Below are 13,378 nucleotides of genomic sequence, written 5' to 3' on the forward strand. Positions count from 1 at the left end.
CTATTCCAAATATTGAAAACACTTGGCCGAAAACCGACAGGCCGAATAATACGCATGTATACTGTTCATTTTTATTTCCTTTAAAAAAAAAAAAAAAAGTAATAATAATAATAATTTTCCGATTAATGCCCTTTTACATGATCATGCAGGAATAAAATATGGTCCCTTCTTACAAGTATGTAAACATCTTCCAAAATGTTCTATGACCCCCGAGGCTCAAGAAATTGTGTTTGAAAGGTGCAGATTCTGAACCCCTTGGGAGGGTGCGTTATCGGCGGCAGTGAGCATTTTGTGGCAAACTCTGAACGTGTCCTATATCAGAGGTGCCAGCATCATCGTAGCATTCTGTTCGGTGGACGTCACGGCCGATGAAACCTTGATCAATAAGCTTTCTTGGAAGTTTGGGACACTTGAAAAATTGGTCCCACACCTCCAGTTGCTAGGCTAAATTAAGATCTCGATGTACCTTTGTGTGGAACTGTAGTTCACAACAACAACAAAACACTATTTCGTTCTCGCCGAAACCAGTAAAGCTCTTTACAAGGCTATTACAATTTCTCGTACTCATTAAAATAAGATTCGCTGTTTTCTTGTGACACATGTGGAATTGATCGGGAGCCAGGCGAGGTGGCCGAGCCCTAGTGGCGGCGAAGCAGAGCGAAGTCAGTCAGGACAGTCACTACTGTCAGGAATAAAACGGCGACTGGCATTGGGTTGTGGAAGTCGCGGAAAAAATGTGACAAAAAGAGGAAGTGGTCGTGCCACAAAATTATTGTACCAAACCACAGTAAATGCACATGTATGCATTTAGATACTACTTTATTTGTATACTGCTAATTAAACTCCAAACTACTCGCACACGGGCTAAAATGCACACCACTCGATGTGACGCCGGACATCAATGGAAAGCTACTTCAGAACGAGCGTGTAGCAGCGATGAAGCAAATCCATCCGTCCGTCCGTCCATCCATCCATCCATCCATCCATCCATCCATCCATCCATCCATCCATCCATCCATCCATCCATCCATCCATCCATCCATCCATCCATCCCTCCCTCCCTCCCTCTACCACCGCTTGATCTGGGGTTGGGTCGCGCGGGCAGCAGCTTTAGCAGGGAAGCCCAGACATGTCCTGGGTCGTTCTCTCCCTCAGAGGCGTAGCAAGGGTCCCCGGGGGCCCCAGGCAACAAGCAACATGGGGCCCTTTGAGCGTTTGCAAGTAAGGGGGACAGTTGGACTTGGAGCATTAGCATATTTAATAAAAGTCTAACAATGCCTTGCTCTCATAGGCTAGGTTCATACTACAGGTCTTAATGCGCGAATCCGATTCTTTCGTGTTTTTCTGACTCGAGTGAGGCATTAACTTGACGGTCTGAACGTGACAAGTCGCATTGGACCATTTCAAATCCGATCTGGGTCACTTTCGTATTTGGTTCAAATCCGACCTGTGCCACATTTTTCCAGACTGTCGCGGTGGTCTGTACTGTCCAGTCACCCAAATCGGAATTCATGCAGCAGTTAGGTCATTAAATAGCGAGAGAGATGCCACGGTAGCGGTGCAGCTGTGCGTTATTAGCGGCTAGCTTGCAGTGAGCACGGCTTTTGGGGAAGGGCCGGGCTTGACAACAGTAAAAAAAAAAAAAAATGGATTGAGGATAAGCCTGAGAATAATCGGTTTTCTCGCTGCTCTCTGTGAGCAATATTTCAACATTACAATGCCTACACGGCCGAGAGTCGGGGCAAACTGCCCGTATGTGTGTGTGACGTGCACGGACAGTGCGTGCATCCTATCGATCCATATAAACTTGGAATATAAGCCTAAACGGAGATTATTTATGTCTGTTATTTGTGTCCTCATTTTGAAAAGCAAAATATGGTATCCCTGGAATGACTGATGATGTGCGTCATTTGTTTTGATGCTTCTGCGCATGCGGGTCTTCTTGGTTCGCGCGTGTCGGACTGCAAATTAGAGTGCATGCGTAATACTTTAATGGTCTCAATGGACAAATGCAGTCTGAACAGGCACGCCAAAAAAACGGATATGACAAAAAAATCGGATTTGTACATTAAGACCCATAGTATGAACCTAGCCATAGAGCGCTTTTTAGGACACTCAAAGTGCCCCCCCATTGCATTATTCATTCACTCCACACTCAATGGATGTAAACTTCTATTGTAACCACAGCTGCCCTGGGGGAGACTGACACCTTCTGAAAAAATTCCCAGATGAAAATGTGAGTGTATGTTGATTCTAAATACAGCTAGCATGCTGCAATGCTGTTAGCAAACGCTAACAAGCTAATTACAACAAGTCAAGGCAGTTAATTGGTTTAGGACATAAAAATACTACTACTACTACTAGTCTGCAGTGCTTCTACTACATTAGGACATAAAACTACAGTAACATAGTACACTCACTGCTGTCTTGTTTCCTTTTCTCCTCTTCTGCTTTTTTTCTTTCTTTTTTCGCTTCTAGAAGGATAACTTCTCTTCATTTTGCCAATTAAAAAAAGGCCAGATTGCCGCCCACTCTCACTCTGAGTCACGTGATACACATACATACTCGCGCAGTATAATGAACACAAAAGTGGGGGGGTGCGAGTGCGCGCTGCGTGCACGTGCAGTCATCTTGGACATAAAAGTGGCAAAAACTAAGCACTTTACACACTGACTCGTATGGACGTACTTACATTCGTTCATGGACGCACTCAGATTACTCTCTGCTCGAAATGCGCATCTTATGCCTATTCTTGCTCCCAGAATACGCAGCGCTTGTTATGTAGGACAATAACAGGACTGGTTGCTATGGGAACATACGCATACCCAAGGAACCTTGCTAAAAGGAGTATTAAAATTGCTAATAAAATTGTTTAGGATTATTTTAGATGCATATATGTTATATTTTTCTTGTAGAGTATTTGACGAGGAATACGATAGACCCATTAATAGACTTTTTTGGAAAAATCACCATTTCTTTAAGTAGTCACATGAATAATGAGGTGGGCTGTGAAAATCAACTTAAAACAACTAGGCAAGGACTTTCCAGAAAGAACTTGGTGAGTCACTGTTTAAACAATCATGTAGTATTAATAGCTGATTGGACTTTCTTAAACATGTATAATCTACGTGACATGGTTATTGCTGATTGCGATTGATAACAGAATTGTTAGATAATATGCCAAATGATTCCATGGTATTGAAACACTCCCTACACTTGTTGATGCAACACTGCAGTAAAGCTGCCTTTGCTAAATCTGTTGGCCCTCTGGGGGCCCCTTCTGGCTGAGGGCCCTAGGCAATTGCCTGGTTTGCCTAATGGGATGTGACGCCTCTGCTCGCCCTGTTTGGATCGTGTCACCACTTGAGGACTACGGTTATCCACACTAGCCTGTGGTAAACTTTCGATCTTTTAACCGAAAACGGAAAACGCAATTTTAGCTTTTTTTGGCCAAATGTTTTTTGCACTAAATTTTTTTGTCATATCTCTAAAATACAGCCTTTGAATTGGGTGCAAACCAAACGTAGTCTAACTTTATTCTTTTAGCAAAAATAGGGCCTAGCCTGTCTTAACCTTCACCGACTTACTTACCGAACCTTGGTTAAGAACCACTGTCCTAACATGACTGACATGGCAACAATTAGTACGTCTGATTGTCTAATGTAGTTATATTATTAATTGAATTAACATAGTATTGAGACTTTTCACACTGCGGGTGCACTAATACTAGTACATTATGAGAATTCTATTTACTAATCTGTCCAGTACTTGTGCTTGTGTTGTGACACTATGAGGAACCTGAAGAGAGCAGCATTGGCCCAAGAATGAGCTCACCGATCTGCTTCATGCTCCACCTACATTACTTAAGGGTTTCACAACCTTCATGAACACACGGCACATGTCTAACATCTCAAAATCAAAATCTCACGGCACACCACCAAACAAATGTCTCACAAAGTGTATTTACCGATGATGTTGTCCCAACTTACTCATAAAATTTAATCAGTCAATGTGAAAGCAGGGCCTGTTTGTTTAAGCACAAAGCTATTACTGTATTACAGTAAGGTTAGGGTGTAAGCAGGGTGTACTAGAAAAAAGAATACAAGTTATTGACACCCTCCTAAAAACTGTGTTCCATAACAGTTACACTTTCACACACATTGCAGGGTTACTCTTTTTTTTTATTTTTTTAATAGGGAAGGGGGTTTTAAATTGCTTCAATGCGAATTTTAAGCTAGAGAACAATTTTTCTGATACATACCAAACACAATTTTATGCTTAGCTCAGCTTAGTTTACAAATTCACATAGGAAATATCGTGAATGATTGGCAGCATTTTGCTATGACTGCCAATTTTCTAATATTGTTCTGATTAAGTTGAATCAAACTTTTTTCTCCTGGTGAAAGACGGCGTTTTTACACCATTGTGGCTCAATTTACTGGAGGCAAATTACATTTGTTTCTAACACACATGGCCAATAAAGATGACCCTTGATTCTGAGAAATTTGTCATTGGTTCGAATCATTGTTGTTTTCATCAACGATGAGGGGAATGTAAATATTTCGCCGACGAACTATTTTTTTCATGACAATGACGAGCTAAAAACGTGTCTTGAGAGACGAATGCCAGTTTTCTTCTGACGAGACGAGAACGTGATGAAAATTCACCATACTTTCCGTCACAAGTTCACAATGTGTGACATCTTCTTATCATACAGTGCCTTGCAAAAGTATTCGGCCCCCTTGAATCTTGCAACCTTTCGCCACATTTCAGGCTTCAAACATAAAGATATGAAATTTAATTTTTTTGTCAAGAATCAACAACAAGTGGGACACAATCGTGAAGTGGAACAACATTTATTGGATAATTTAAACTTTTTTAACAAATAAAAAACTGAAAAGTGGGGTGTGCAATATTATTCGGCCCCTTTACTTTCAGTGCAGCAAACTCACTCCAGAAGTTCAGTGAGGATCTCTGAATGATCCAATGTTGTCCTAAATGACCGATGATGAAAAATAGAATCCACCTGTGTGTAATCAAGTCTCCGTATAAATGCACCTGCTCTGTGATAGTCTCAGGGTTCTGTTTAAAGTGCAGAGAGCATTATGAAAACCAAGGAACACACCAGGCAGGTCCGAGATACTGTTGTGGAGAAGTTTAAAGCCAGATTTGGATACAAAAAGATTTCCCAAGCTTTAAACATCTCAAGGAGCACTGTGCAAGCCATCATATTGAAATGGAAGGAGCATCAGACCACTGCAAATCTACCAAGACCCGGCCGTCCTTCCAAACTTTCTTCTCAGACAAGGAGAAAACTGATCAGAGATGCAGCCAAGAGGCCCATGATCACTCTGGATGAACTGCAGAGATCTACAGCTGAGGTGGGAGAGTCTGTCCATAGGACAACAATCAGTCGTACACTGCACAAATCTGGCCTTTATGGAAGAGTGGCAAGAAGAAAGCCATTTCTCAAAGATATCCATAAAAAGTCTCGTTTAAAGTTTGCCACAAGCCACCTGGGAGACACACCAAACATGTGGAAGAAGGTGCTCTGGTCAGATGAAACCAAAATTGAACTTTTTGGCCACAATGCAAAACGACATGTTTGGCGTAAAAGCAACACAGCTCATCACCCTGAACACACCATCCCCACTGTCAAACATGGTGGTGGCAGCATCATGGTTTGGGCCTGCTTTTCTTCAGCAGGGACAGGGAAGATGGTTAAAATTGACGGGAAGATGGATGCAGCCAAATACAGTAACATTCTGGAAGAAAACCTGTTGGTATCTGCACAAGACCTGAGACTGGGACAGAGATTTATCTTCCAACAGGATAATGATCCAAAACATAAAGCCAAATCTACAATGGAATGGTTCAGAAATAAACGTATCCAGGTGTTAGAATGGCCAAGTCAAAGTCCAGACCTGAATCCAATCGAGAATCTGTGGAAAGAGCTGAAGACTGCTGTTCACAAACACTCTCCATCCAACCTCACTGAGCTCGAGCTGTTTTGCAAGGAAGAATGGGCAAGAATGTCAGTCTCTTGATGTGCAAAACTGATAGAAACATACCCCAAGCGACTTGCAGCTGTAATTGGAGCAAAAGGTGGCGCTACAAAGTATTAACGCAAGGGGGCCGAATAATATTGCACGCCCCACTTTTCAGTTTTTTATTTGTTAAAAAAGTTTAAATTATCCAATAAATTTTGTTCCACTTCACGATTGTGTCCCACTTGTTGTTGATTCTTGACAAAAAATTAAAATTTTATATCTTTATGTTTGAAGCCTGAAATGTGGCGAAAGGTTGCAAGGTTCAAGGGGGCCGAATACTTTTGCAAGGCACTGTATGTGTACTTAGCATTGTAGCAGAGTTTGGTCTTGTCACTCGTGACGTACTCTATACTCTTTACTTTTACTTGAACAGATTTGTGAGGAAAAAAAACAATAATCTTACTCTGCTTCTTTGGGGTAGAGTCGTTACATTTTTCCTCTTTAGTCTACATATTAGATTTATTTATTTATTTATTGCCGGCGATGCCAAGAGTAGCGCAACCAATTTCACCTATGAGACGTTGCAACAATAATCAAATGACTCCATTATACCAATCAGACGCAAGCATGCCGTTCTATGTTCACGCCAGCCTGTTCAATCATGTGGTGTCTTTAAAGCACCGTAAAAAAATGACTCGAAAGGACCAATTTTAACCTCTCTCTGTTTTTATTAGGCACTGATTGACCTTGGAAAACTGGAGATATGATCCATTTAATTTCATAATAGTAATTATGAAGGAACTTTTCACTATTCAAACTAGGATCTGTTTTCTCCACCAGAGGGCACTCATACTCTTTGGACGAATAATGCTTCATTTATGTATTTTTTTTTCTCCCCGTCAGAATTCAATGTTTTTTTTTTTTTGTGTGTGTTTCTTTGGTTTCATGTGGTTATGTAATGGGTTATTCATGTATAGGTTATACAGTATCATTATAAGAACAGTTCATATAGATAACTTTGTGCTCTAAAAAATACCATTGTTTAAAAAAAACAAACAAACACAAATGTAAGCCGTTACTCACAGTGTTACTCTATAGCCTGCATGAGGATTCTTTTCACTGGATACTTTTTTTACTTGTACCTGAGTACATTTTTTGGACGACTACCTTTACTTTGAGTAATATTATTTTGAAGTAACGCTACTCTTACTTGAGTAAAATTTATGGCTACTCTACCCACCTTTGGTGAATTATGAAGATTGATGTATATAAAGGGATCCAGGAGGTCATGCACACTTGCTGCTTTTATGAAGCACAACAAAAGTTTACGTTTTCATAAGAAAAAACAAACAATCGCATGTCCTGCTATAGGACTATTACGCATGCACATATCGCGATGGCGATGTTCAAACAATATATTGTGCAGGCCTAGTAAGTAGAGACGCGTTTTCGATTATTTAAATGCCCTTATCAGTTCCAAGGCCCCTAAAATTCAGACATAAATCTTTTATAATGCAGGGAAATGCATCAAAACATGTAACAAATACATGTTACATTTTGTTTATTGCACAATTAACATAAAATCAGAGTTTTGCATTATGTAAAAACCACGGATAGAGTAAAGAATAAAAGTTAATACACTCACATAAAGCTGTCAGAACATGAGGGGCGGATGAAGAGGACGCTGTAATACACACATACAGTAGAGGTCCCTCTTAGCCACTTGGATGCCAGGAATGCTAGGCATTAGCCAATGGCAGAGCAGCTATAAGTATGTTGAGTTCAGTAAACTCTGGGAGCTGCGAGTAACAGCCATACTGTATTTATGCCTTTCGTATCCTGAAATTTTTCGTAACAGGAAGCAATATTTTTCCGTGTCTTAACCTGAAGATTCTGTATGTAGAGATGTTCGTAAGTAGACAGTATTTAGGAATCACATATACTGTACTTTCTCACTTTCTCTCCCTTTTCTTGTACCTTGTGGACAGATCAATGAATTCAACCTGGAAGAGGAAGCGTTTGAATGGCCTGCCTCCCAATATCCTCTCCGCAAAAAGACCCAAGACAAGCTCACCCCCTTCCTGCGCTTATATGAAACCGCAAACGATTTCCTGACCAATCAGAAGCAATGGCTTTATGGACCACTGTCGGGGGTCAACCCAGACAAGGTAGTGACATTCTCTCCAAATTAAAATAAGTCAAGCCATTTGTGTAATTGTGTAATTTCATTGGTCTGTTAGATAGAAGGAGAAGTCTGCAACTACTGGCGTTCTTTGTATAAACTTGAGAAAGGCTTCGGGGATGTGCCCAATGCTCTGGGCTTAGCCACCATCATGAAGGACAAAGTGGAGGTCTTCAAGAAGGATGTCCCCATGATTCAGGTGAGACACCAAACAATATTTCGTAGTCATCCATTCATTTATTGACCAAATGACTTTTATCAAACACTGATCCTATCTTTACAGCAGAGGTGGGTAGTAACGCTTTACATTTACTTGATTAGATTTGTGAAGAAGAAACACAACTCTTACTCTTCTACTTTTGGCTACACTAGACGTAACATTTTCCCTCTTTATTCGACATATTAGATTGAACTTTTGTTTTTGCCAGAGACAACAACAGTGCTTCTACCAGTTTCACTAATGAGACGTCGCAACAATAATCATATGACTCCATTATACCAGACTCAGACTCATGCTTGCCGTTCTATGATCACGCCGGTCTGTTCAATCAAGTGGTGTATTTAAAGAACCGTAAATAATTAACTATTTGACATAGAGCGCCACCATCAACATGACTCAAAAGAGCGGATTTTAATCCCTCTCTTATTTGGCACCGATTGACCACTGAAAACCAGAGATTTGATCCTTTTAGTTTCATAAAAATATGGAAATATGTTTTCTCCACTAGAAGGCACTTAGGATGAATAACGCTTAATTTCTGTAGATTTTTTTTCTCTTGGCGGAATTCAAATTTTTTTTTTTTTCTTTTGGAATTTCTCACATTTCTGCATAAAATCACCATCAAATGTGATCTGGTCTTGGTTAAAATCACACAGATGAAAAAACAGTATCAGCTTTAACTAAAACCACCCAAACAATTATAGGTTTTCATATTTTAATGAAGATAGCCTGCAAACAATGACAAAAGGGGAAAAAATAAGTAAGTCAACCCTCTGCCTAAGGAGGGCTAAAGTGCAATTGAAACCAATTTTTACCAAACATTTTAAGTCAGGTGTGTGCCCAATCACTGATGAGTGGTTTAAAGCTGCCCTGCCCACTATAAAACACACACCAGGTAAGAATTGGCTTGATGAGAAGTATTGTCTGATGTGCATCATGGCTCGGTCAAAAGAGCTGTCTGAAGACCTGCGATCAAGGATTGTTGATTTGTATAAAGCTGGGAAAGGATACAAAACCATCTCTAAAAGTCTGCATGTTCATTAATCGACAGTCAGAGAAGTTGTCTAGTTTTGTTGGAACTATTGCTTCTCTCCCAAGGAGTGGTCGTCTACCAAAGATGATGCCAAGAATCCAGCGCAGAATACTCAGAGAGGTAAAAAAGAACCCTAGATTGTCAGCTAAAGACTTAGAGAAATCACTGGCAGAGTCCAATGTCTGTGAACACATCAACTGTATGTAAACCAAAGGCTAAGAATGGTGTTCATGGGAGGACTCTATGGAGGAAGCCACTGGTGTCTTAAAAAAACATTGTTGCTTGTTTAATGTTCGCAAAAAGGCACTTGGACACGCCACAGACATTTTTGCAAATTTTATGGATTGATGAAACAAAAGTTGAATTGTTTGGGAGTAACACACAATGTCATGTGTGGAAGAACAATGGAACAGCTCACCAACATCAACACCTCATCCCCTCCGTGAAGCATGGTAGATGGAGCATCATGATTTGGGGCTGTTTGCTCCCTCAGGACCTGGACAACTTGCAATCATTAATGGAAAAATGAATTGAATTCAAAAGTTTATCAGGATGTTTTGCAGGAAAACCTGAGGCCGAATTTCAGACAGTTGAAGCTAAAAATAGGATGGAGGATGGATGCTGCAACAAGACAACGATCCAAAACACAGAGTTAAATCAACTTCAGAATGGTTTCAGAAAAACAAAATACACGTTCTGGGGTGGCCAAGTCAAAGTCCAGACTTGAAACCCCATTGAGATGCTGTGCCATGACCTTTAAGAAAGAATCTGACTGAACTACAGCAGGTTTGTAGAGAAGAATGGGCCAAGATTAGTCCTGATCGATGTGCCAGACTGATCTGCAGCTACAGGAAGCGTCCGGTGGAAGTTATAGCTGCCAAATTCGGGGGCGGCACAAAATATTAAATGTGATGGTTCACTTACTTATTTTTCCCACTTCTGTCATTGTTTGCATACTATCCTCTTCAAAATATGAAAACCTAGAAATGTTTGGGTGGTTTTAGTTAAAGCACACAGTTTTTTCATCCGTGTGATTTTGACAAAGATCAGATCACATTTGATGGTGATTTTATGCACAAATGTGAGAAATTCCAAAAGATTCAGATACTTTTTCATACCACTGTATGTACTGTAATATGTTGTAGTATAGTATAATAATGTCAAATAAACTTTGTGTTGGGAAAAAAACAGCATTGTTTAAAAAAAACAAAAAACAAAAACAAAATTAATCATCTTAAGCAGTAATTCACAATATTATTCCTTACTTGAGTATTTTTTTCACCAAATACATTTTTACTTGTACTTGAGTACATTTTTTTCAATGACTACTTCTACTTTTACCTGAGTAATATTATTCTGGAGTAGCGCTACTCTTACTTGAGAACATTTTTTGACTACTCTACCCACCTCTGCTTTACAGGTACTCTGTAACCCAGGCCTGCGACCACGTCACTGGGATATTCTGAGTGAAATCTCCGGCAAACCTCTCAACACGGCAGACGAAGAGTCCGCCCGCATGTTCTACTTCCTGTCACTGGAAATGGACGAGTACCTCCCTGACTTTGAAATCATCAGCGAGTCGGCCAGCAAGGAGTACTCCCTGGAGAAGGCCTTGGAGAAGATGACAGGCGAGTGGGGGGAAATGACCTTCAAGCTTCTGCCTTACCGCGAGACGGGAACCACCATCCTGTCGTCGGTGGACGAGATACAGATGCTGCTGGACGACCACATTGTCAAGACGCAGACGATGAAAGGCTCACCCTACATCAAGCCTTTCGAGGTGGAGATACGGTAAGGCCCTAGGGACGCTCTACTAGGGGTTGGTGATGGAGGGAGAAAGAAAGATAGAATAAGCACATGAAATAATGATGACCCAAAGATGTGAGAAAGGAAGAAGAAGTGATTGGAGGATAGGGGGGAAGGAAAAATAGAATAAAGTTGGAGGGATTGTAATGAAGGATCCATGGAAGGAAGCCCCAAAGCTTGTCTTGCATTTGCAGAGATTGGGAGGGGACTCTACTGCTCCTGCAGGAGATCCTGGACGAGTGGCTAAAGGTACAGTCCACGTGGCTCTACCTGGAGCCCATCTTCAGCTCACCTGACATCATGGCTCAGATGCCCGAAGAGGGACGCCGCTTCACAAACGTCGACAAAACCTGGAAGGACACCATGAAGCAAGTCGCCACGGTAAGCACATGTGCACGTCGTGACACTCCTGAAACAGTGGCGCAGCTAAAGTAAAGTGTAGGTGGTAAACACCGCCACTGAGGAAAAGGTAGCTCAGGGTTCTTAATGTATGAAAATTGCTAAGAGTGAGACTATGTGTGTGTGTGTACAGCTTCCTCTAGCAGAACTAAATAAAAATACTGTATATTTATAATACTATGTATTAGGGCTGCAGCTATCGATTATTTTAGTCCTCATTTGATGAACTAGTTAGTTCAACAAGTTGTTAGTCACAAATATTAAGAAAATATTTTATAAAGGTTGAAATGTTACCTAGTGTTGCATTAAGTCAAAGTACAGATCCAGATGCAAACAATTACTGAGTAAAAGTACAAGTATCTAAGAAAAAAATTACTCAAGTTATTCTTAGATACTTTTACTGAAGTAAAAGTACAAAATTACTTGCTTTGAAATTTACTTAACAAGGAACAAGTAAATTTGTTTTCTCACGATGCAAGAATGTAATACACTTATGCATATGTATATATATTTAAATATGCATATATACATTCAGTGGTGTGAAAAAGTATCTGAACCTTTTGGAATTTCTCACATTTCTGCACAAAATCACCATTAAATGTGATCTGATCTTTGTCAAAATCACAGATAAAAAACAGTATCTGCTTTAACTTAAACCACCCAAACGTTTATAGGTTTTCGTATTTTAATGAGGATAGTATGCAAACAATGACGGAAGGGGAAAAAATAAGTAAATGAACCATTACATTTAATATTTTGTGGCCCCGTCTTTGGCAGCAATAACTTCAACTAGACACTTCCTGTAGGTGCATTTCAGTCCCGCACATCGATTAGGACTAATCTTGGCCATTCTTCTCTAAAAACTGCTGTACTTCAGTCAGATTCCTGGGATGTCTGGCATGAATAACTGTTTTTAAGTCATGCCACAGTATCTCAACGGGGTTGAAGTCTGGACTTTGAATTGGCCACTCAAGAATGTGTATTTTGTTCTTCTGAAACCATCCTGAAATTGTTTTACTTCTGTGTTTTGGATCATTGTCTTGTTGCATCATCCATTCTCTATTTTGCTTCAAATGTCTGACAGACAGCCTCAGGCTTACCTGCAAAACATCCTGATAAACCTTTGAATTCATTCTTAAATTAATGATTGCAAGTTGTCCAGGCCCTGAGGTAGCAAACAGCCCCAAATCATGATGCTCCCGCCACCATGCTTCAAGGTGGGGATGAGGTGTTGATGTTGGTGAGATGTTCCATTTTTCCTCCACACATTACGTTGTGTGTAACCCCGAAACAATTCAACTTTTGTTTCATCAGTCCACAAAATATTTTTGCCAAAACTTCTGTGGAGTGTCCAACTGCCTTTTTGCAACAATGTTTTTTTCAGACAGCAGTGGCTACCTCAGTGGAGTCCTCCCATGAACACCATTCTTGGCCATAGTTTTACATATAGTTGATGTGTGCACAGAGATATTAGACTCTGTCAGTGATTTCTGTAAGTCTTTAGCAGACACTCTAGGTTTTTTTTTTACCTCTCCTGAGTATTCTGCGCTGAACTATTGGGGTAATCTTTGGTGGACGGCCACTCACTGGGAAAGAAGCAACAGTGCCAAACTCTCTCCACTTGTAAACAACTTCTCTGACTGTTGATTGATGAACCTCCAGACTTTTGGAGATTGTTTTGTATGCTTTCCCAGCTTTATACAAATGAACGATCCTTTCCCGCTGGTCTTCAGACAGCTCTTTTGACT

At 40.4% G+C, this 13,378-nt stretch overlaps 1 protein-coding gene across 3 annotated transcripts in view; it reads left to right on the plus strand.

Moving 5' to 3' along the window:
- dnah7 (dynein, axonemal, heavy chain 7) overlaps positions 1-13,378 on the plus strand; it is a 213,468-nt gene that overhangs the window by 41,696 nt on the left and 158,394 nt on the right. For 2 of the 3 annotated variants that reach the window (XM_057852777.1, XM_057852775.1), the window contains exons 17-20: positions 7,979-8,158; positions 8,231-8,371; positions 10,846-11,216; positions 11,426-11,612. In XM_057852777.1, the coding sequence (XP_057708760.1) occupies positions 7,979-8,158; positions 8,231-8,371; positions 10,846-11,216; positions 11,426-11,612 (879 nt within the window). Of the gene's footprint in view, positions 1-7,978; positions 8,159-8,230; positions 8,372-10,845; positions 11,217-11,425; positions 11,613-13,378 lie in introns of those variants that run through there. The other variant, XM_057852778.1, reaches the window with a different exon arrangement.

Source organism: Corythoichthys intestinalis, chromosome 12 (genome assembly GCF_030265065.1).
Source record: "Corythoichthys intestinalis isolate RoL2023-P3 chromosome 12, ASM3026506v1, whole genome shotgun sequence".
Lineage (NCBI taxonomy): Eukaryota > Metazoa > Chordata > Actinopteri > Syngnathiformes > Syngnathidae > Corythoichthys > Corythoichthys intestinalis.